General features: G+C 60.5%; 1 protein-coding gene across 4 annotated transcripts; it reads left to right on the forward strand.

The window, feature by feature from the left end:
• Window positions 1-1,456: 1,456 nt before the first annotated feature.
• Window positions 1,457-20,171, forward strand: TNS2 (tensin 2). 4 transcript variants are annotated; one of them, XM_047864942.1, is made up of 29 exons: window positions 1,457-1,713; window positions 8,528-8,636; window positions 9,134-9,171; window positions 10,056-10,094; window positions 10,410-10,448; window positions 10,602-10,651; window positions 10,862-11,033; window positions 11,317-11,367; window positions 11,679-11,801; window positions 11,889-11,953; window positions 12,815-12,898; window positions 13,363-13,475; window positions 13,569-13,629; window positions 13,898-13,973; window positions 14,227-14,356; window positions 14,437-14,502; window positions 14,577-14,690; window positions 14,877-16,088; window positions 16,229-16,379; window positions 16,496-17,085; window positions 17,201-17,290; window positions 17,634-17,759; window positions 17,979-18,071; window positions 18,174-18,251; window positions 18,420-18,497; window positions 18,900-19,068; window positions 19,150-19,218; window positions 19,366-19,395; window positions 19,527-20,171. In XM_047864942.1, exons 1-29 carry the CDS (start codon window positions 1,639-1,641, stop codon window positions 19,663-19,665), a joined length of 4,230 nt encoding a protein of 1,409 aa, XP_047720898.1. In that variant the 5' UTR covers window positions 1,457-1,638; the 3' UTR covers window positions 19,666-20,171. The 4 variants fall into 4 exon arrangements, with proteins under 4 accessions (XP_047720898.1, XP_047720897.1, XP_047720899.1 ...); XM_047864941.1 differs by lacking the exon at window positions 1,457-1,713 and adding an exon at window positions 3,993-4,144; XM_047864943.1 differs by lacking the exon at window positions 1,457-1,713 and adding an exon at window positions 5,846-5,878.
• The last annotated feature ends 191 nt before the right edge of the window (window positions 20,172-20,362 follow it).

Here is a 20,362-nt window from a genome sequence, read left to right on the forward strand (position 1 = left end):
GGGAATTAGCATCCACTCCCCTCCAGCATTTTGGCCTGGTGGTAACCTTTAATATTTAAAAGTACCTGCAGTCCATTTCCTACTTCATGGCCTGGAGGCCGTGCCTCCACCCTCCACTCAGCAGTCTGCAGAGGCACTGCCTCCGCATTCCGTGCTACATGGCACAGGCAGGCTGGGTTCTTGTTGATGAGCTGGTCTGGGTTACAACGGAGGCCCCAGATGCGGTGGGAAGTTTCCAAATGGCTAGAGATGGGCTGTTCCGTGTTGCAAGGCAGGAAAGAGGTTAGGACCGTGGCAGAGAATCCTTAAGGTCACAATGGGGTGAAGCAGAGAAAGCCCAGGAAAGCTCAGTCAACAATTTGGGGAAGATTGGGCAGGGGGGGTTGCTGGCACGGGAGCCCAGCTACACAAGTGGTTTTCCTAGGCCCATCGCAGCAACTGCAGTTGTGGTTCTTGACGGTGCACTGATCTCTTCAGATGTGGAGGGGTAAGAGGCTCAGCATGCTGTGCTGACTCAGCTTTCCATGTGGGAAAGGAAGCTTTTAGGTGGGAAGGAAACAGGCCACTGCCCAGGCTGCCTGTGGAACCCACCTCCACTGCCCGCATCGGTCTGCCACTTTCTCCAAGCCCTCATTTCCAGCCACTCGCCAAAGGCTGGGTAAATGACGATGGAAAGGAGACTAGGGGCGCCTGGGTGGCCCAGTCCGGCTTTCGGCTCAGGTCATGATCTCATGGTTTGTGGGGTGGAGCACAGAGCCTGCTTGGGATTCTCTCCTCTCTCTGCCCCTCCCCAGCTGGCACGCTCTCTCCCTCCTCTCCCCACCTCAAAAAATAAAAGAATACGAGTGGGAAAGGCTAACTTCAGAGAGATTCATGTTGGTTGGGCACAGGAAGGGTAAAGAAGGAGCTCCCTGTACTGTGTCCCATGAGGGTACTTGAAATCCAAGGGAAAGGTAGGCGCTGGTACAACCCCCATCTTCAGAAGTAGATCCCAGGACCGGTGCGCCCTGTCAACCTGCCGTAAATCTTGAATGACCAGAAGGGTACAGGTATAGCATCCGACTTTACAAGGGTCACTTCTAGGCTGCTCGGATCCTGAGTTAAGTCCACGTAGCTTAGATTCTCTTAAACAGAATCAAGCACCAGGCTCTGGATCCCAAGGCAATGAGGGTCCCAGTTAGTGCCAAAGGCGTCCCCTAAAGTGCTAAGCAAGCTCACAGCATCTGGTTTCTCAGGAAGTGGGAGAGCTACACATCTGCTCCTGGGAAGCATTATTTCTCAAATAAAACATTGTTTCCTGGCAACCGTCATAGCCCCCAGGGCCACAAGTGAAGGGGGGGACTCGACTTCCCTCACCCTCCCGCCTCCCCAGAAAGGAGTCTGGAAGAGGCGAGCTGTGCTGTGCTGCTCCACACCCAGCTGCAGCAACCTCCCGGTTGGACAATACACCCTCTGTCCTCTGTCCTGGCCAGCAGATCCGCCTCTGGAGTGAGCTCTCCCCCTTCCCCCGCTCTTCCTGGTTCCCAGTGCCCAAACCCTCCACTCAAATCCTCCTGACCCAGTGCTCTCCCCGCCAGGATAGCCCATGCCCCTCAAAGCCCTCCCACCCCAAGGATCTGAGCACACTCAGTCGCAGGCATGGGATCACCCCAGACCTTGGAAGAGGGGGTCCAGCCTTCAGTCCCAAGATGGGCTGCCCTCTGCATAGTCAAGGTAAGAAAACCTGCATGGAGGGAGGGGTCAGAAGGGGTCATGATACTGTTCCTGAAATGCTGTTTCACCTTTGCTAACATCATCCTGTCTTCCTTCTCCCTTTCCTCTCCCTTCTGAAGCTTCTGTTGCTCTGAACTGGTAGTCAGAATGTCTGGCTGGCTCCATATGCCACCCGTGTTTACAGCACTCCCAGCAAGCCACCTCCTGTGGATAATTTTTCACTCTCAACCTTCCTCATCAGCTTCCCTCCTGCAGCCCCCTCAGCCCCTGGTCCCCAGGTTGACAGCAGGAATCAAGTCTGAGCTGAAAGTTCAGCTGCCCATCTTATGACTCTCCCAATTCCTTGAAACCTCAAAAGTTCCTCATAGGGACAACCACACCAGCATGAGTGTGAGGCTGAAGCCCTGCCTACCTCTCTGGGATCCAATCAGGTGCCTCTTCTCTGAGCACCAGTCTCTCCTTGGTACCTTTAAACATTAGAACTTGGGGTATCTGGCTAGCTCAGTAGGAAGAGCATGCAACTCTTGATCTCAAGGTAGTGAGTTCGAGCCCTACGCAGGGTGTAGAGATTACTTAAAAAAAAAAAAAATAGAACCTACTAACCCCCTTCGGCAGGCATCCCAGGCACCCAGCCAAAGACCCTAATAAACTCTGGAAAGGACACGATTTTTAAAAAACTAGCTAAGACTCCGAAGAAATGAGCAAATTTTCATGCCTCGTGTGTCTCGGTTACATAATCAAATCTTAACCAAAATACACACAATGACCTTCAACCCTGCCCCCTTCCCGCTAGCCTCTGATCCCGGTCACTCTCCTTGGGGCTTACCCAAAACTCCTGCCTCTCCCCTCCTCCCAGTGCCTCCCCACCTCTTCCCTCCTGCACCCCATTCCAACCCCCCCAGCCCTCCCTCCAGCTCCCAGCAGTTCCCACTGCTCTAACCTCTGAGATTGAGACGACCTACTGGACACCAACTCAGCCAAGAGCAGTAAGCTCTAGGCTCCCCAGTCCCAGCCACACCCACCCCTTCCAAATGCCAGTCTCTGAGGGACCGCATTGTCACCGTGCCTCTCCCCCCAGCCGCCAGATTGGAATCAGAACCAGACTTCCCAGCCTTTGCCAAAGGCAAGATGAGCAGAGACGACCCAGTTGGGAGCTGAGACAGGGAGGGACAGAGGGCTTTGCAGCTGGTGGTACTGGCTGCCTTGAGCAGGCACTGGACATTGAGCCCTGGGCACTGGCTTCTCAGAATCCACACCCCCAACACACACCAGTTTTCATCATGGAAAATTCAGTGGGGAGGGTGAGGGAGGGCAGGAGGGAGTTCCAGGAAGTACTCAATACTAGAGAACACTGGTGAATCTGAGAATGGGAGTGGATTCAGTTTCTGAAAAGACATCCCTTCCCTCTATCTTCTCCTCCAGGGTGACCCAACTCAAATCACCCCCAGGGCCCATTAGTTTCTAACCAGTATCAGATCCCGACCCTGGAAAAGAAGGGAATGAGATTAGACCACAGACTGAATGAACTTCCATCTCCACTGGGAAACCTGTGACTTGAGTTATATAGGAGGAGGGAGGACTTTCTTTATAAGCAGAGTCAGGGAGTGGGAATGACGGTCCAGGTCCAGTTCCAAAGCAGAGCGATGGATGATGGGCTGACTGGAGCTGCTTAGGGGGTGGGAGCTTGAACTTGATGTGGAGGTCCTCAGCTTTGGAGACAAGAGGTGGTCTAGACGTCTCCCCTGTGGCAGAGGACTAGGGAAGGGTGTCCAGCGACTGGGGACACAGGGGGCAGCAGGTATCTTTGTCTGAATCTGGCGCCCCTTGAGTAGGTGGGTCCTGACTTTGGGGTCAGGCTCAATCCCAAATACTCCCCGCGGAGGGGGCGGATGAGAGGCTGTTTCTAACGCCTTCTGGACCCATGGCCGCTTTTCTTCTACGTCTGTCTGGTTCCTGTGTTTTGTTTTGCTTCATGCTCTGTCCTGCCGGTTAGTCTCCCCGGGGCTCGGAGAGTTTCTCGGCTCTGCGTCCTGCGCGTCTGCCTCCTCACACTCTCCCCATCCCGGTCTCTTCTTGTCCCCGAGCGCCCCTCCGCCAGTCTCCGCGTCCCTCCTCGCCCCGGGGAGCGTGGGCCCGCAGGAGAAGGTGGGGACGACGAGAGGGAGAAGGAGGAGGCCGAGGGGCGGGGAGCGGGGGAACGTGGGGATTGGAGCCGGGAAGGAGGGAGGAGAGCAGCGCGGGAGGGAGCGAGGGCGGGCGCGGGGCGCGGCGGGCGCGGGAGGGAGCCCGGGCGAGCGCGGCGCCCGCTCCCGCCTCCTCCGCCTCCTCCGCGGCCGCTCGGCGCGGGCCCGGCAGGATGGGCCGGTCCGGGGGCTCCCCCTGCTGCTGCCCCGCCCCGGCGCGCCCCCGCCCCGCCGGGCGCCCCCCGCAGGTGAGTGGCCGCGCGGCGCGGGGCGGGAGGGCGGCGGCCTGTGCGTCACGGCGGCCGGGCGGGGCCGGGGCCGGTCGCCAGGGGGCGCGGGGCCGCCCGGAGGCGCTGGGGCGCGGGGCGGCCGCCGGGGTGGGGGGCGGTGGGGGACTGGGGCCGGGGCCGGGGGCCGCGGGAAGCCGGGAAAGGGAGCAGGGGGCGGGGCGGGGCCCGCGGTCACACGGCCGTCCCGCCCTCGCGCGTCTCCGGCGCACTCGCCGCCACGGGGCGCACGTTGCCCCCACACGCGGGGCCCCGGACCTGGGTGGGAACTGCCGGCCCGGCCCCGGGAGCGTGCGTCGCGAGGGTTTTCTTTTTCTACTTCACTTCTGGGACACTGAGGCCCATTTCGATTTTCCAGCCCCACTCGTCCGCCCCCCTTCTGCTTCTCCCCTCAATTCTCTAGATCCCTCAGGGCACACTCATATATCCCGCCTCTCCCTCTCTCCTTCTCCGGGCCTCACCCCTCCTCCGCGGCTGGGCTCCCAGCCTCTCATCCAACCACAGCTATTTTCCAGGAAGGGGGAGTGTGGGTGGAGGGGTTTCTCCAAACAAACCCAAGGCTTCGGAGTGAGAGGGGGCCAGGCTGGGGGAGAGACTGACAGGCTCTGGAATGTTCCAGGCAGGAATAGGGTGAGGGTCCTACCCGGGTCTGGCCATGCCTTCCCAGCCCTGCCCTGGTGAGCGCCTTTTCCTCTCAAGCCTGTTTCCCCCCTCTCCATGTCACTACAGAGGTGCCCCCCACAGAGTGGGGAGAGACTCAAAGGCATTCTTCCCTGGCCACCCAATACGGGTTAATGAGTCCCCCACGAAGGAACTACCAGGTGAGGGGACTTTTCAGCCCCTATGGAGGCAGCAGGTGTAGAAAGAAGCATGCTGAAGGGGCATGAAGGGGCAGAGAAAAGGCACCCCAACCCACACACCCACCATAGTGCTTCTCCTACAGCAAGGCTCTGAACTGGACCAGGCCAGGCCCAGTTGCCCACACTGGCCAGGGGCCTGGAATGTCCTGGGACCCAGCCAGGGTTGGTGGGATAGGAGTGGGTTGCAGAGCCAGTGCCCCCTCTCCAGTTACACGCTAGGGGCCCAAGCCTGGCCACGGAGATACCTCCCTCTGGCCAAGGTACCCCGGGGACAGACTTCCTGACTTGGAAGGAGAATTAAATCTTCAAGGGCAAAGCCTCAGGCCAGGCCCATGCCAGGCAAGTCCAAAGAAGTGTCCTGAGTGGGCTCTCCTAAGGGGGCTCATCCCAGAGAAGGCAGGATTAGACCAGTCCCTTGGGCCTGAAGGAGGGAGAGGGAGGTCTAAGGACCAAGTGGGAGAAGGCTGAGCACCGGTACATTCAGTAAATACCATGCAAATGAGGGGAGGCATATTTGCGCGTTCTTTCAAGTGATGGCTCCAGCCGGTCAAAGGGCTGCTGTCCAAGGCTTGGGGCTGAGGACCCCTGGCCCTTAACCCCATTTATATTTGGAAGATTACTGCCCCCCTCCACCCCCCACTTCCAAGGCTCCAGTCCACCTCCTTCCCTTGACTCTTGGGACAGGAAGTTGGCCATGTTCCCAGGAGGGAGGTAGGAGGCCCACAGAGGGGGGTGGAGTATGTGTTGGGAGGGGGGGGGGGGGGGGGCCCTGTCCAGTCCTTAGGACCTGGGACAGCTGCTGAGGAAGGAGAGCAGAGCTAGGAGAGCCATGAAGGTAGTACTCAGGCTTTGGGGGGCAGGGGGCATAGGGCCCAGCCCTAGGGTCTGGGTGAAGGGCCTACACAGCAGGGCTGGAAAGAGGGGCTAGGGACTGGGAGGTCTAGCACGAACAAGCCATGGAATGGGGGGACAGAGGGGATGACTGTCAGGAGCAGAGCGGGTGGGGTGCTCTCAGGAGAAGAGCCTCAAATGCCTTGGGCTGGAGCAGGAGAATGGCTCACTCCTGTGGGCAGAACAATCTTGTGGCTGGAAGCAGGCCTTCCGGTGCGTATGGGGGCGGCAGGAGAGAAGCAGTGAATGCTTTCCTTTTCCTGTACTTCACAACCAGTGAAACTGAGGCAGGAAGCTGGCCCTCAGTCCTATTTTCCCCGGCCCCTCAGGATGCACCCCGATTCTGAGCTGGCTGGGGTAGTGATTCCCAGCTCCCCCTTCCTCCCCACCAGAAGTCCCCTGAGAACCTGAGAGTTCAGGCTGGGAGACTGGCCTGGCCTGGCCTGGGACACAGTGTTCCCCACTGGCCCTTGAGCCCTGCAGGAGACCTAAATTCCCACCCTGCCCCCACCCCACTCCACTGGGGGCTGGATCTCAGGATCCTTGCAGATCCCTGGATAGGGTGGATCCCCTGGGCAAGGGGCAGCTCCACAGCAAGGGGCTGGGGGGCAAAAGATCCTGGGCTGACACTCCCAGCAGGGTAGATCCTGGGAATCTGATCTCCTGGCCTCCCCCACATCCTCCCTCCCCCCCCCCCCCCCCACTTCCTGGAGCAGCGACCTGCCCCTTTCCCGCCTGCACTCCCCTCCACTTCCAGGGCCGGGCTTCTCCTCACACCAGCCAGACAGCCTACCCTCCACCCAGGGGAAGCGGCTGCCTCCGCCAGGCTGCTTCCAGGAAGCCCCGGGCCGGGCCCCAGCATTGTTCAGGCCCGCAGTCGGCACCCCAGCCAGCCGCCCGGACATCATGAAGTCCAGCGGCCCCGTGGAGAGGCTGCTCAGAGCCCTGGGGAGGAGGGACAGCAGCCGGGCCACCAGCAGGGTAGGAGTGCCCGCTGGCTGGGCAGAGGAGGGGCAGGGGTGGAGGGGTGGGCAGTGGGGGAGGGGACCAGGACTCAGGCCAGAACCTTTTCCCCTTGCCCCGAATCCCCTCACTACTATGCCCCTTTGGAATAGCCAGAGCTGTGGTGTGAGCAGCAGAAGTTTGGATTAAAGCAGAACCTGGTGTCCACTTTCCCTCCTCCAACTTCCCTGCTCTAATTCAGGCCAACCCTGGGGATCCTGGCCCCCTAAACCTGCATTCAGGTATACTTCATTGTAGGACTTTTCCAGGTACTACCGGGGAGCCCCAGGGCAGGGCCGAGATCAGGCCCCTTCCCTGAGCTCAGAAGTTTGGGAGAAATGGGGTGGAGGTGGCGAAGGGAGAGGGGTGGCCAGGTCTCAGAAGTGCTTTAGACACTGGGACTTTCCCCTGACATCATCAGTGCATGCCGTTAATGTCAGAATGCACCCAAGTTTCCTAACGGGTCCAGCAAGGCTGGCCCATAAGAGTTCAGGTTGGGTTTAATCCAGGTTCTTGGGGGACAGCCAAGAGACCAAAAGTGCTGCCTGGGTCCCCAGGATGGGGGGCCTGGATGCCTATTACTCCATTTCCCCATATTTTATCAGCCATACCCCAAAAGAAGCAGCTCAGGGCAACATGAGATAATATTATGGGGGGGGGGGAGCTTGAACACTTGAGGGAAGAGAAAAATGGGTAGAAGGGAGAGGAGGTATATGGACAGAAGATGAGTGGAGTGAACCCACAGTGGGAGGGAGGGGGATGAGGGCCATAACGGGGCATCCCTGCCTCACTGCACTCTGGGTGGGGAGAGGCCCAACAGGGCATCTAGCCCACCCCTTCCCCCATTCCATGCTGGAATCCCACTTGAACCTCAAGTGACAGGGTGCTCACTACATCCAGAAGTAGCGAGGCAGCTGAACATTTCCCCAATGTCATGCCTCTGTCTGCCTGTCTCTCCAGCATTACCACCCCCTCCTTACACAATTGCTGCCTGCCGCCTCAATGCACAATGAGTAAACATGTTGTTCTGACAGTAGGGGGAGGAGGGCATGTCAGCTGTCTGGAGCACGGGGACAGCGGGAGCCAGGGGAGTAGGACTGGCTCAGGCCACGCCCCGCCAGGTCAGTCTGGGTGCTGCGTGACTGACATTCTACGTTCATTTCTGGACCCCCTCCTGCTCACTCTCCACAGGGACCTCCATCTGGGGAAGGCAAAATGGGAGGAGAAATGGGGAACCCTCATAGAAGAAAGTCAGAGAGCACCCCCCCCACACCTCCCAGGTCAGGAGGAAAGCTCTAGCACCTGGTGTGGCAGTGACCGCGAGGGTTTCACACACCATACGAGGGTCCCGAATGACCCTCAGAGAGGAGATGACCCGTCTGGGGTGATGCAAGGGGGCAGATTCCACACACCATCAAGGACAGGCCCCATAAAAGCCAAGAAACAGCTGTGACCAAGTGTGTCTTAGGAGTTTAGGGGCTTTTTCAGGATGGAGGAGAAAGAAACCAGGGTAGTGCTAAGACCCCAGCTAGTCCCAGAGATGGGTCCACTGAGAACTGACACCTCTGCCTGTGTGTCCTTCCGTCCCTAGCCTAGGAAAGCCGAGCCACACAGCTTCCGGGAGAAGGTCTTCCGGAAGAAACCACCAGTCTGTGCAGTGTGTAAGGTGACCATCGATGGAACTGGCGTCTCATGCAGAGGTGAGGTGCCTGTCCTGTGACCCTGAGAGCCTCTAACCCAGCACCATTGTGTGCACAACTCCAGCGGGTAGACTCACAAAGAGTTTAAACCGTAATGTGCACGCTGCCCCCTGGACAGCATGGGAACCAAGAGGGTGTCCGTCACGGGGAGCTGCCTCCCCTCCAAACAGCCCTTGTCCCCATGATGGACACTCCCGCCCCAACCCAGGAGACCCAGTCCTCTCCATTGCCTCCCCAGTGGACCTGTGATGGGGACTTCCCTCCCTCCCCCCTCACCCCCAGTCACCCTGGAACATTAGCCCTTGCCCCCTCCCTCCCTGGCCTGAGCGTACTACCCTGCTGCCTGACACTTCCCTTGAACTCTGCCCCTGCTCCCCCATTCCATCTCAACAGTCTTGGAAGCCCCAGGATCTGGTTCCAGGGCCTGGAGAGATGGGGGAGGGCTACCCCAGTATGTGCCTGCTAACCCCTCTCTTCTCCCCACCATCCCTCTCTAGTTTGCAAGGTGGCAACACACAGAAAATGTGAAGCAAAGGTGGGTACTTGACTGGGGATGGAGGACTAGAGTCTCTTCCTCTGAAACAGGCTTCTCCAGCCACATCGGCATCAACCGCAGCCCCTCTCATCATGGGGGAACCCCTGCCGGAGTGGGAGAGGGTGCTGTACTGGGCCCTTTAAGAACCACCCTACTCCACCCCCTGGAGGGCTGGCCCAGGCGGGTGGACAGGAGACAGGGTTTGTCTTGGTGCTGTGCCCAGGCTGCAGCTGGCGAGAGGATGGGGGTGGGGAAGAGGAGGAGAATGAGGACGAGGAAGGGTGGGGTGGGTGGGTGGGGGAGCAGGATTTCAAAGACTGGGTAGCCGGATGGGCTGTGCCTTCCCTCTGGGGAAGGGTCCTCAGGATGCCTGGGTGGGTCTCATCCTGGGCCCTGGAAAGGCCCGGCGGAAGGTACAAGCTGTAGATAGCACCACTGTCCACTGGGGACCTGAGGCAGCCCCATCTCTGAGGAGGTTCCCTCGTCCTCCTCCTGCAGTGCGGGGGGTCCCAGGGCCTTGGAGTTGGCCTGGGGGAGCTGTGTGCCCAGGGGCGGGGTCTCCCGGTGAAAGAGGCCAGTGTCCGTCCCTGGCCATGGCCTGCCTACATGGCTCTATATATAACTCCTGCCCCACAGCTGGATGAATGGGGGTCTGTGTGGGCAGGGGGCTGGGAGCCAAGAGCAACAAGTGGGGGGCCTAGGGGTGGGGGACCAGAGAGGCCAGAGGGGAGGCTCCCTTAAATAGAGGAACCTCAGCTGGAGTGTGTGCCCATCTGCTGACAGCCCCTCCACCTTCTTGCTGAAGCTGAGGGGTAGCCCCATCGTCAAGCCCAGGAGACCCCATTTCAGCAGGAGCTCAGCCCCTCACTCGGGTCTCCTTCCAGGTGACTTCGTCCTGTCAGGCTTTGCCTCCAGCGGAGCTGGTGAGTGTGCTCTGAGATGGGGTGGGAGTGGCAAGGAACCTGGCTGAGGTGTCCAAAGTTCTGGTGGCCACAGAGAGGGCCCCCAGGAGGTTAGCTTGAATGGACTGCTGTGGGTGCCGGTCATCCTGAGGGACAGGAAAAAAATGAGCCCTCTGATCTTCTTGCCCTTGGGCCTGCTGGGGGTTAGGACTCCTCTCCCTTGGCCCGGTGCAGCCCCCACAGGAAGGCCGGCGTGCCCTCTCCACCATCCCCAGGCGCAGACTGGTCCCTACCCCCGCCCTAACCGCCCCCTTTTCCTCCTCCGTCTCCCTCTAGCGGAGAAACACGGCCCCCGTGAGGCGCATAGAGCACCTGGTAAGTGATGCTGGCGGAGGGGGCGGAAGCAGGTAGCTCTGGGAGTACAGACCTAGGTATCTTGCGAGAACGAAAGTTCACGGGACTCTGGAGCGGGGAGCCTAGAGTGGGGGGCACCCAAAGAGATGTGCACCGTCTCATCTCATCCACCAGGGATCCACCAAGTCTCTAAACCACTCAAAGCAGCGCAACACTCTGCCCAGGTAAGTGAGGGCGCCGGGGTGGTCCCATACCTCAGCCCGGCGCAGCGCCGCACCCCCCCCCCCCGCCCCGGCAAAGCTCTCCTAGGCAGCCCCCCACCCCGCCCCCGAGCGGCCCCACCTACCCTCGGGACCCCGAGGCCTCGCCCTCCCCTCCCATCTGCCCCCGGAGCCTCGCCCTCGTGCCTGACGCAGGCTTTGCCCCCTCCCCAGGAGCTTCAGCCTGGACCCGCTTATGGAGCGCCGCTGGGACTTGGACCTCACTTACGTGACGGAGCGGATCCTGGCTGCCGCCTTCCCCGCGCGGCCCGACGAGCAGCGACACCGGGGCCACCTGCGCGAGCTGGCTCACGTGCTGCAATCCAAGCACCGCGACAAGTACCTGGTGAGGGCGGGGCCTTCCGCAGTCAGCCAATGAGAGGACTGGGAGGCCCAGGTGGGCGGAGCTGCTGCCTGACGACAAACTCGCGGAGGCGCCGGCCTAGGGGGCGGGGCCTCGGGGCCGCCGGAGCCGATAGGGAACGCCCCCGCTGGGCGGTCGTAGCTAGGCCGGGCCTTAGCGCCGTCCTCGTTTGGGAGAAAGACTGCTTAGGGTCGCAGCAGGGGACCGCGCCTCGCCGCCCGCTGCCCAAGGTCACTTCCGTCTAAAGTCCCCTCTTTACTTGCAGCTCTTCAACCTTTCAGAGAAAAGACATGACCTGACCCGCCTAAACCCCAAGGTAGGAGGGGATTAAAGCCATTAAACTCAACTCCCACCCCAACGAGCCCCCAGCTCCTCCTTATTAATAGTAGCAGTTGGCACCTTCCCAGGTGACTTCTTACTTGAGACACTCCAAAGCATGGTGCAGCGGGTATCAACCCCATTGTACCCATGAGGAAAGTGTTGAGCCTGTCGTGGACAACCAACAGTCTCTTGACTTTGGTTGGCCCCCACCGACCCCTACACCTGGTCCCTTTCCCATCCCCACCCATGTCTCTTTGCTTGTGGCCCCCACCCTCAGTTGTACCCCTGCGCCCCCCCCCCCCCCAGGTCCAGGACTTCGGTTGGCCTGAGCTGCATGCGCCCCCCCTGGACAAGCTGTGTTCCATCTGCAAAGCCATGGAGACGTGGCTCAGTGCTGACCCACAGCACGTGGTTGTACTGTACTGCAAGGTGAGCTGGGACCTGGGGTTCACAGGGCCGGGGTGACCTCAGCCTGAGGCCTCAGCAGGCCCTGCATCCCTATCTTTCTACCCTCAGGGGAGCAAGGGCAAGCTCGGGGTCATCGTCTCTGCCTACATGCACTACAGCAAGATCTCTGCAGGGTGAGACTCCCTGACCCCTGATTGGCCCCTCCCCAGTGACCTGCCCCCCTCCCCACTTGGCCGAGATGAGCCCTTCTCCCTGGAAGCCCGCCTCTGTGTTCTGTTCGGAGAGCCATTTACCATAAACTTGGCCTTTCCACCGCCTTTTTCTTGCTTGTACCTCCTCCACCGTTCCCAGCAGAGGATTTTTATCAGTTTCCTAGGGCTGCTGTAACAACGTATCACAAACTAAGTGGCTAGAGACAACATAAATGTGTTGTCTCTGTTCTGGAGGCTGGGAGTCTAAAATCGAAGTGTCAGCAGCACTGCACTCCCGTGGAGACTCTGGGTAGAGCCCTTCCTTGCCTCTTTCTAGCTTCTGGTGGTGACCAGCAGTCCCTGGTGTTCCTTAGCCTGCAGCTGCGTCACTCCACTCTCTGCCTTGGTCGTCACATGGCTTTCTTCCTGTGTGTGTGTCTGTCTGTCTCTTCTCTTCTTCTAAGGACACCAATCATATTGGATTAAGGGCTCATTCCTCCTCCAGTATAACATCTTAACTAATTCCATCTGCAGCGACCCTATTTCCAAATAAGATCACATTCAGAGGTACATATCTTTTGGGGAGCCAAAAACCCAACCTATAGCATGGTCTTATTTCCCCATTTTACAGAGGAGGAAACTAAAACTCAGGGAGCACTTGCCTGAGGCCCAACAACTAGTAAAGTGACTGTCTGTGGGGTTTCTAGTCCTCTTCACCACCACTCTGGGCTTTCTCTAGCCTTGGGGGGGATCACACGTCTCCTCCCTATCCTGGGGCTTAGGGTTGAGAGGCCAGCTTGGATACCAGCCCCTAATCCCCCACGCTGGTCCTGCTGTCCCCAGGGCGGACCAGGCATTGGCTACGCTTACCATGAGGAAGTTCTGTGAGGACAAGGTGGCCGCGGAGCTGCAGCCCTCCCAGCGCCGGTGAGCAGCCCGGGTAGGGATGGGTTGGAGGAGCAGGCTCCCTCCATGGCTGCCAAGGCCGAGATTCTCTCGCTCATACAGCATACCTTAATGGAGCGCCTTCTGTGTACCAGGCACTGTCAGGTGCTGAGAATTCAGAACAAACACGGTCCTTGCTCTCATGGAGCTTGTGGTAAAGAGAGACTTGCGGGACAGTCAGAACCCATCTCTGTGACGGGAAGCAGAGATCTGGGGGAAGAGCATTCTAGCCAGAGGGGCCAGCAAGTACAAACCTTTGGGACAGCAAGAAGGATTGAGGTTAGATGCAAGGAAGAACTTTCTGGTGAGCTGGAAGATGTGAGGGAAGTGCTAAGAAGGGCAGGCTTTCCAAGTGCAGGGGGAGGCGGGTGGTGGTGAGCATGGCTGAAATGATACAGAGGGGCCTCCAGAGGAAGGGGCTTATGTTCTGACACACCCCCTCCCAGATATATCAGCTACTTCAGCGGCCTCCTGTCCGGCTCCATCAGAATGAACAGCAGCCCTCTCTTCCTGCACTATGTGCTTGTGCCCGTGCTGCCAGCCTTTGAACCTGGCACAGGTGAGTCTGCCTGGGGTGTGCTCCACAAGGAGGGCCGTCCCCACCCCCTCCATTCAGCAAGCCCCACATGCCTTCTCCTTCCTGTCCCTCCAGGCTTCCAGCCCTTCCTCAAGATCTACCAGTCCATGCAGCTCGTCTACACATCTGGAATCTAGTGAGTGCTCTCTTCCCAGGCCCCTGCTGCCCGCATTCCTGTTCCTCCAGCCTCCCCAGACACAGGGTCCTCCGGTTCCTGCCACTGCACCTAAAAACTTTGGCCATCATGGAATCCATTTTACAGTTGGAGAGGCTGATGTTCAGGCTAGAGGTCTCTCGCTCAGGGCTCGGACTCCAATCTCCCAAGTCCCTCCTGACTCTTCATAGCTCCCCACCCCAGCCCGAGTGCCTCTGACTCAGCCTGTGCCTCGTCCTTCCTTCCTCAGTCACGTTGCAGGCCCTGGGCCGCAACAGCTCTGCATCAGCCTGGAGCCAGCCCTCCTCCTCAAAGGCGATGTCATGGTGAGGGGACCATCCTGGGAAGGGGCAGGGGTCCAAGGGGTGGTGGTGTATCCTGCCTGCTGCACAGTCTCTGGGGACTCATCAATTCAAGGCAGATTGGAGGGTGGAAAGCTAGTCCCCTAGATGGGGGGAGGGGCCACCTTGAGGTTGAGGCCCGGGCAGAGCTGCGGCCAGACAGTCCCCAGGGCGGAAGCACAGAGGAGACGCAAGTGGACAGGAGGGCCTGACCCCTAGTCTCCCTTCCCTCATCCAGGTGACCTGCTATCACAAGGGTGGCCGGGGGACAGACCGGACCCTCGTGTTCCGAGTCCAGTTCCACACGTGCACCATCCACGGACCACGGCTCACCTTCCCCAAGGACCAGCTGGACGAGGCCTGGGCTGGTGAGTTGGAGACAGATGTGGGGGCTGGAGCCCAGGTGAGGGTGGGCAGGGGCCCGGGTCCTCACCGCCACTCCCCGCAGATGAGAGGTTCCCCTTCCAAGCCTCGGTGGAGTTCGTCTTCTCCTCCAGCCCTGAAAAGATCAAAGGTAAGAGCCAAGCCTTGGGTCAGGGGTAAAGGCTGTCTGCCTGTTTCTCAACACCTGGGCGGCCCGTTCCACAGGCAACACCCCACGGAACGACCCCTCGGTCTCTGTTGACTACAACACGGCAGAGCCCGCCGTGCGCTGGGACTCCTACGAGAACTTCAATCAGCACCACGAGGACAGCGTGGACGGTGTGTGGGGCAGGCCCAGGGGCGGTGGGAGGTGGAGGTTTGAGGGGCACACTCCTTCCTCCCAGGCAGATCCCCCTCCCGAGGGACACCCCTGAAGTGGAGTCCCCTGCACTGTTCCCTCTCTTTGACTCCCTCTCTCTCCTTTCTTCCTGCTTGCCCTCCCTCCCTGGTCCTGTCCCCACTCAGGCTCCCCGACACACACCCGGGGACCCCTGGATGGCAGTCCTTACGCCCAGGTGCAGCGGGCCCCCCGCCAGAGCCCACCGGCGCCCTCTCCAGAGCCACCTCCACCCCCCATGCTCTCTGTCAGCAGCGACTCCGGCCATTCGTCCACACTGACCACGGAGCCGGCTGCCGAGTCCCCTGGCCGGCCACCCCCAACGGCTGCGGAACGACAGGAGCTAGACCGCCTCCTGGGAGGCTGTGGAGTGGCCAGTGGGGGCCGGGGAGCCGGGCGCGAGACGGCCATCCTGGATGACGAAGAGCAGCCGCCCGTGGGCGGAGGCCCCCACCTCGGAGTGTATTCAGGCCACAGACCCAGCCTCAGCCGCCACTGCTCCTGCCGCCAGGGCTACCGGGAGCCCTGCGGGGTCCCCAATGGGGGCTACTACCGGCCAGAGGGAACCCTGGACAGGCGGCGGCTGGCCTATGGCGGCTACGAGGGGCACCCCCAGGGCTACGCCGAGGCCTCTGTGGAGAAGAGGCGCCTCTGCCGATCCCTGTCTGAGGGGCCGTATCCCTACCCCCCTGAGCTGGGGAAACCAGCCAACGGGGACTTCGGCTACCGTTCCCCAGGCTACCGGGAGGTGGTGATCGTGGAGGACCCTGGGATGCCTGCCCTGTGCTCCTGCCCTGCCTGTGAGGAGAAGCTGGCGCTGCCCACTGCAGCCCTATATGGGCTGAGGCTGGAGAGGGAGGCTGGAGAGGGGTGGGCGGGCGAGGCTGGCAAGGCTCTCCTGCACCCGGTGCGGTCCGGGCACCCACTGCCCCTGCTGGTGCCTGCCTGCGGGCATCACCACGCCCCGATGCCCGACTACAGCTGCCTGAAGCCACCCAAGGCAGGCGAGGAAGGGCATGAGGGCTGCTCCTATGCCCTGTGCCCTGAAGGCAGGTATGGGCATCCAGGGTATCCTGCCCTGGTGACATATGGCTATGGAGGAGCCGTTCCCAGTTACTGCCCAGCATATGGCCGGGTGCCTCATAGCTGTGGCTCTCCAGGTGAGGGCAGAGGGTATTCCAGTTCCGGTGCCCACTCCCCACGGGCTGGCTCCATTTCCCCGGGCAGCCCGCCCTACCCACAATCCAGGAAGCTGAGCTACGAGATCCCTGCAGAGGAGGGAGGGGACAGGTACCCCATGCCTGGGCACCTGGCCCCCACAGGAGCCTTGGCATCTGCAGGTGAGGGCACTGGGGTGGGGAGTGCCCGGGGAAGAGGAGGGTTCTGGAAGATGGTGGGGGAAGGTACAGAATGAGAAAGAGCTAAGACAGACAAAAGGGACTTTTCCGGCTCACGGCCCCTTCTCCCACCTTCCCTACAGAATCACCTGAGCCAGCATCCTGGAGGGAGGGCCCCAGCGGGCACAGCACCCTGCCTCGGTCTCCCTGTGATGCTCAGTGCAGTGCCTCTTCTGAGCTGTCTGGTCCCTCCACACCCCTGCACACCAGCAGCCCAGTCCAGGGCAAGGAAAGGTATACAGAGGGGCCGGGGCTGTTCGGGCACTGAAGCTGGGGGTGGGGGCAGCTCACACGGGGGCTCCGCAGCACTACCAATGTACTGACCACCTGCCCGCCCTCCCAAACTGCAGCACCCGACGGCAGGACACCACGTCCCCCACCTTGGTGCCCACTCAGAGACTAAGTCCTGGCGAGGCTTTGCCATCCGTTCCCCAGGGAAGCGCTGAAAAGGCTCCCGAGCTGCCAGCGAGAAGCGGGCTTGAGCTTCCAGCCCCAGGCCCCTTCTCCCCCACCTCCCCGCCCAGCTCACCCAAGGACTGGCCTCAGGAGAAGAGCCCGGGGAGCCGCTCAGACAGCGCCAGTCCGAGGGGCCCTGTGCCCACCACACTGCCTGGCCTCCGCCATGCCCCCTGGCAGGGACTTCGAGACCCCCCAGATAGCCCGGATGGGTCCCCCCTCACCCCTGTGCCTACCCAGATGCCCTGGCTTGTGGCCAGCCCAGAGCCGCCTCAGAGCTCACCCACGCCTGCCTTCCCCCTGGCTGCATCCTATGACGTCAACGGCCCCACCCAGCCCCCACTTCCCGAGAAACGCCATTTGCTGGGACCTGGGCAACAGCCAGGATCCTGGGGCCCAGAGCAGGCATCACCACCAGCCAGAGGCACCAGTCACCATGTCACCTTTGCACCTCTGCTCCCGGATAATGTCCCCCAACCCCCAGGTATAAAGGCCTTGGGGAGGGTGGGGCCCCCTTGGGAGAACCCTGTCTGCCAAGGAGGGGCATGGCACGGGCACTGGGAAGCACTGGGGCCAAGCTCGGTCCCTCCCTGTCCTAGAGCCCCCTATGCAAGAGAGCCAGAGCAATGTCAAGTTCGTCCAGGATACATCCAAGTTCTGGTACAAACCACACCTGTCCCGTGACCAAGGTGAGAAGGCAGCCTGCCCCACCCCTCCCGTTTTATGGCCCTTCTGGGGCTCTGTCTTGGCTTAAGGACCCATCCTTCAGTTAACACCCTTGGTGCCTCCTCCCTGTCTCAGCAGGTTTACCCCAGGCAGTCTCTCACTAGCAGGTGGTTCTGGGCTCTGGGCCCATGGAGGTTTCAACTCAACACTGTCAATACCCTTTTAACTCTGAAGTTCCATCCCCAGGTGCCCCAAAACACCACGGCTGTTAGGGTGAAAGGCCTAGGGAGCTTGGGTAGCAGAGGTAGAGAGGGGCTACGTGGGGCTCAATCCACCACTGTGAAAACTTCTCCCACCTCCCCCCAGCCATTGCTCTGCTGAAGGACAAGGACCCTGGGGCCTTCCTGATCAGGGACAGTCATTCATTCCAAGGAGCCTATGGGCTGGCCCTCAAAGTGGCCACACCTCCACCCAGCGCCCAACCCTGGAAAGGTAAAGAATGCCCACACCTGGGGGAGAAGGGGAGTGGAGTGGGGGGAGGCACCAGAGACAAGACAAGGCAGGGTAGGCCATGCCACTTCTTGGTGGGGAGAGGCAGGAAGTGACCTCTCCGGCGCTGGAAAGAATCCCAGCACAGGAGAAAACTGGAATCTGGAATCTGATAAAGTCTATTTCTTCTCCTCTCCACCCGGCCTCCTCCCCTCCCCTCAGGGGACCCCTTGGAACAGCTGGTCCGTCATTTTCTCATTGAGACTGGGCCCAAAGGGGTGAAGATCAAAGGCTGTCCCAGTGAGCCCTACTTTGGTGAGGCGCAAGGGCCAAGGGGGTCTCAGGAGGGTGGAGGGAGAGCTGGGGAGGGGGGGATACCTGTGGGCACCCCAGGGCTTCTGTCACCTCCCCCTGCAGGCAGCCTGTCGGCCCTGGTGTCCCAGCACTCCATCTCCCCACTGTCCCTGCCCTGCTGCCTGCGCATCCCCAGCAAAGGTGGGTGCTTGTGATCTGCCCTCCCGCCTCTCCTCACCCGCTGCAGCCCAAGGCAGCATCCCCAGGTCCTGGCTCCCAGCCTGCCTTCCCTTGGGACAACAGAGTTCTCCAGTTCCTAGGGAACATGACTCCCTGCTGACCTTCCCTGTTGGCCCTCATTGCCCCCAGATCCTCTAGAGGAGACTCCAGAGACCCCAGTGCCGGCCAACATGAGCACGGCAGCCGACCTCCTACGTCAGGGTGCCGGTAGGACCTCTCCCTCCCTTCTCTCCCTGGGTGCCAAGTGGGGTCCTACGTATGCAGGCACGGGGCACTGAAAGGCCCTGAGGTGGGTGGGCCCCTATATTTGCAGTGGGGGTGGGAAAGGGGGTCCTCAGTCTAGGACCTCAAATTCATGAACTTGAAAATCTTTGGAGGGAGGCTTGTTAGAATGCAGATTGTCAGGCCTCTTTCGAGCATTTCCGACTGTAGATCTGGCAGAGTCGCAGAATCTGCCTTTTTAACAAGTGACCCGGATTCTAACGAATTTTGAGCAGCACTAGCTGGGGAAGGCGCAAGAAAGAGCTGGCGGTGTGGGGCGATAGGGGAAGACAGACTTGGGTGCTGGCAGAGCCGGCGCTCCCCTGCAGCCCTCTCTTGCCCTCATAGCCTGCAGTGTGCTCTACCTGACCTCAGTGGAGACAGAGTCACTGACGGGCCCCCAAGCGGTGGCCCGGGCCAGCTCTGCAGCTCTGGGCTGCAGCCCCCGGCCAACCCCAGCCATCGTCCACTTCAAGGTCTCAGCCCAGGGCATTACGCTGACGGACAACCAAAGGAAGTGAGTGTGTGCGCCCAGCCCCTGGGGGACTCTAGGGACCCCCGGTTCCGGTTGTGACTTTCCCCACGATCCTCCTTGCAGGCTCTTCTTTCGCCGCCATTATCCAGTGAACAGCATCACCTTCTGCAGCACTGATCCTCAGGACCGGAGGTGAGCCTCCCTCTCGACCCTTTCTTTGCTCCCATAGCCCCACGCTCCCATCAGGTTCCCCCAGACCAGAAAGTCCCCTGCCCCAGCCCTCCTCCTCTGGTAGGCAGACCCTGGGTGCATTCCGTCACGGTTCTTCTTTTTCTGCAGATGGACCAACCCCGACGGGACCACCTCCAAGTAAGCCTCCCCACGGGTGCATCTCTTCCCTCCCTGGGACAGAGGCACTGCCTTCCTCCCCACCCCTGGCTTTGCAGTCCTTTGTGGAAGGCATGCTGAGCCCCCTCCCCTCCCTGCCTCTGTGCTCCTAGGATCTTTGGTTTCGTGGCCAAGAAGCCGGGAAGTCCCTGGGAGAACGTGTGTCACCTCTTTGCAGAGCTTGACCCAGATCAGCCTGCCGGCGCCATTGTCACCTTCATCACCAAAGTCCTACTGGGTCAGAGAAAGTGAAGGAAGGCCACAAGCTCAGAGCCCACTTCAACACCGCGCACCTCTCAGCACCCCACAGTCCTCACTTCCCCTGGCCTGGGCCCGGGAGACCCAGGAGCCAGCCCCTCCCTTAGGAATGGGGAGTGGGCATCAGCCTGGGACACTGCTCTCCTTCCCTGCCCCCAGCCTGCTAAGCCAAGTGGATGGGCCTGTGAGATGACCTTGCACGTGAGCAGATGGCAGAGATGGGTGTGTGAAGGGTGAGGAGGCATGAGCGGTTGAGCCCTGGAGGGGATCTGGACAGCCCCACCTGCACGAGAAGAGAACATCAGCCCAGAGGGGAAAGCGGGCCTGCCAGCTCCACCCAGCTGCAGGTCCCAGCCTGGCAGGGAGAGGGGGAAGAGGTGTGGGGAGCAAGGCACGCCCTCCTCCGCCTCCCCCTCTGAGCAGAGAGATCAGAGTGGGATCACATGAAAAGGGGGGGAAAGAGTCTATTTTTGTCTAATAAAGAAATTCTATAACATTTACTCAGAATTGGAGTTGTACCTTGTTCATGGGAAGGTCAAAGCATCTCCTCGGGGCACTTGGGGGCTTCTTGGGGGCATCCCAGGTCCACGAAATGTACACAATCCCCACCCTTGGCCTCACATGGGTCCAAGTCCCCCTCAGCAGTCCCCAACTCTAGCCCTGACCCCGGCCCTACGGACTGGAAAGGATT

This window comes from Prionailurus viverrinus, chromosome B4 (assembly GCF_022837055.1).
Source record: "Prionailurus viverrinus isolate Anna chromosome B4, UM_Priviv_1.0, whole genome shotgun sequence".
Lineage (NCBI taxonomy): Eukaryota > Metazoa > Chordata > Mammalia > Carnivora > Felidae > Prionailurus > Prionailurus viverrinus.

Excerpts from the sequence above, each read along its gene's own strand:
- TNS2 (XM_047864942.1), top strand. The coding sequence starts at position 1,639 with ATGGGATCACCCCAGACCTTGGAAGAGGGGGTCCAGCCTTCAGTCCCA. Across the intron at positions 13,974-14,226 it reads TCCTCAAAGGCGATGTCATG|GTGACCTGCTATCACAAGGG; the intron begins GTGAGGGGACCA and ends TCCCTCATCCAG. Across the intron at positions 19,069-19,149 it reads CTGACGGACAACCAAAGGAA|GCTCTTCTTTCGCCGCCATT; the intron begins GTGAGTGTGTGC and ends TCCTCCTTGCAG.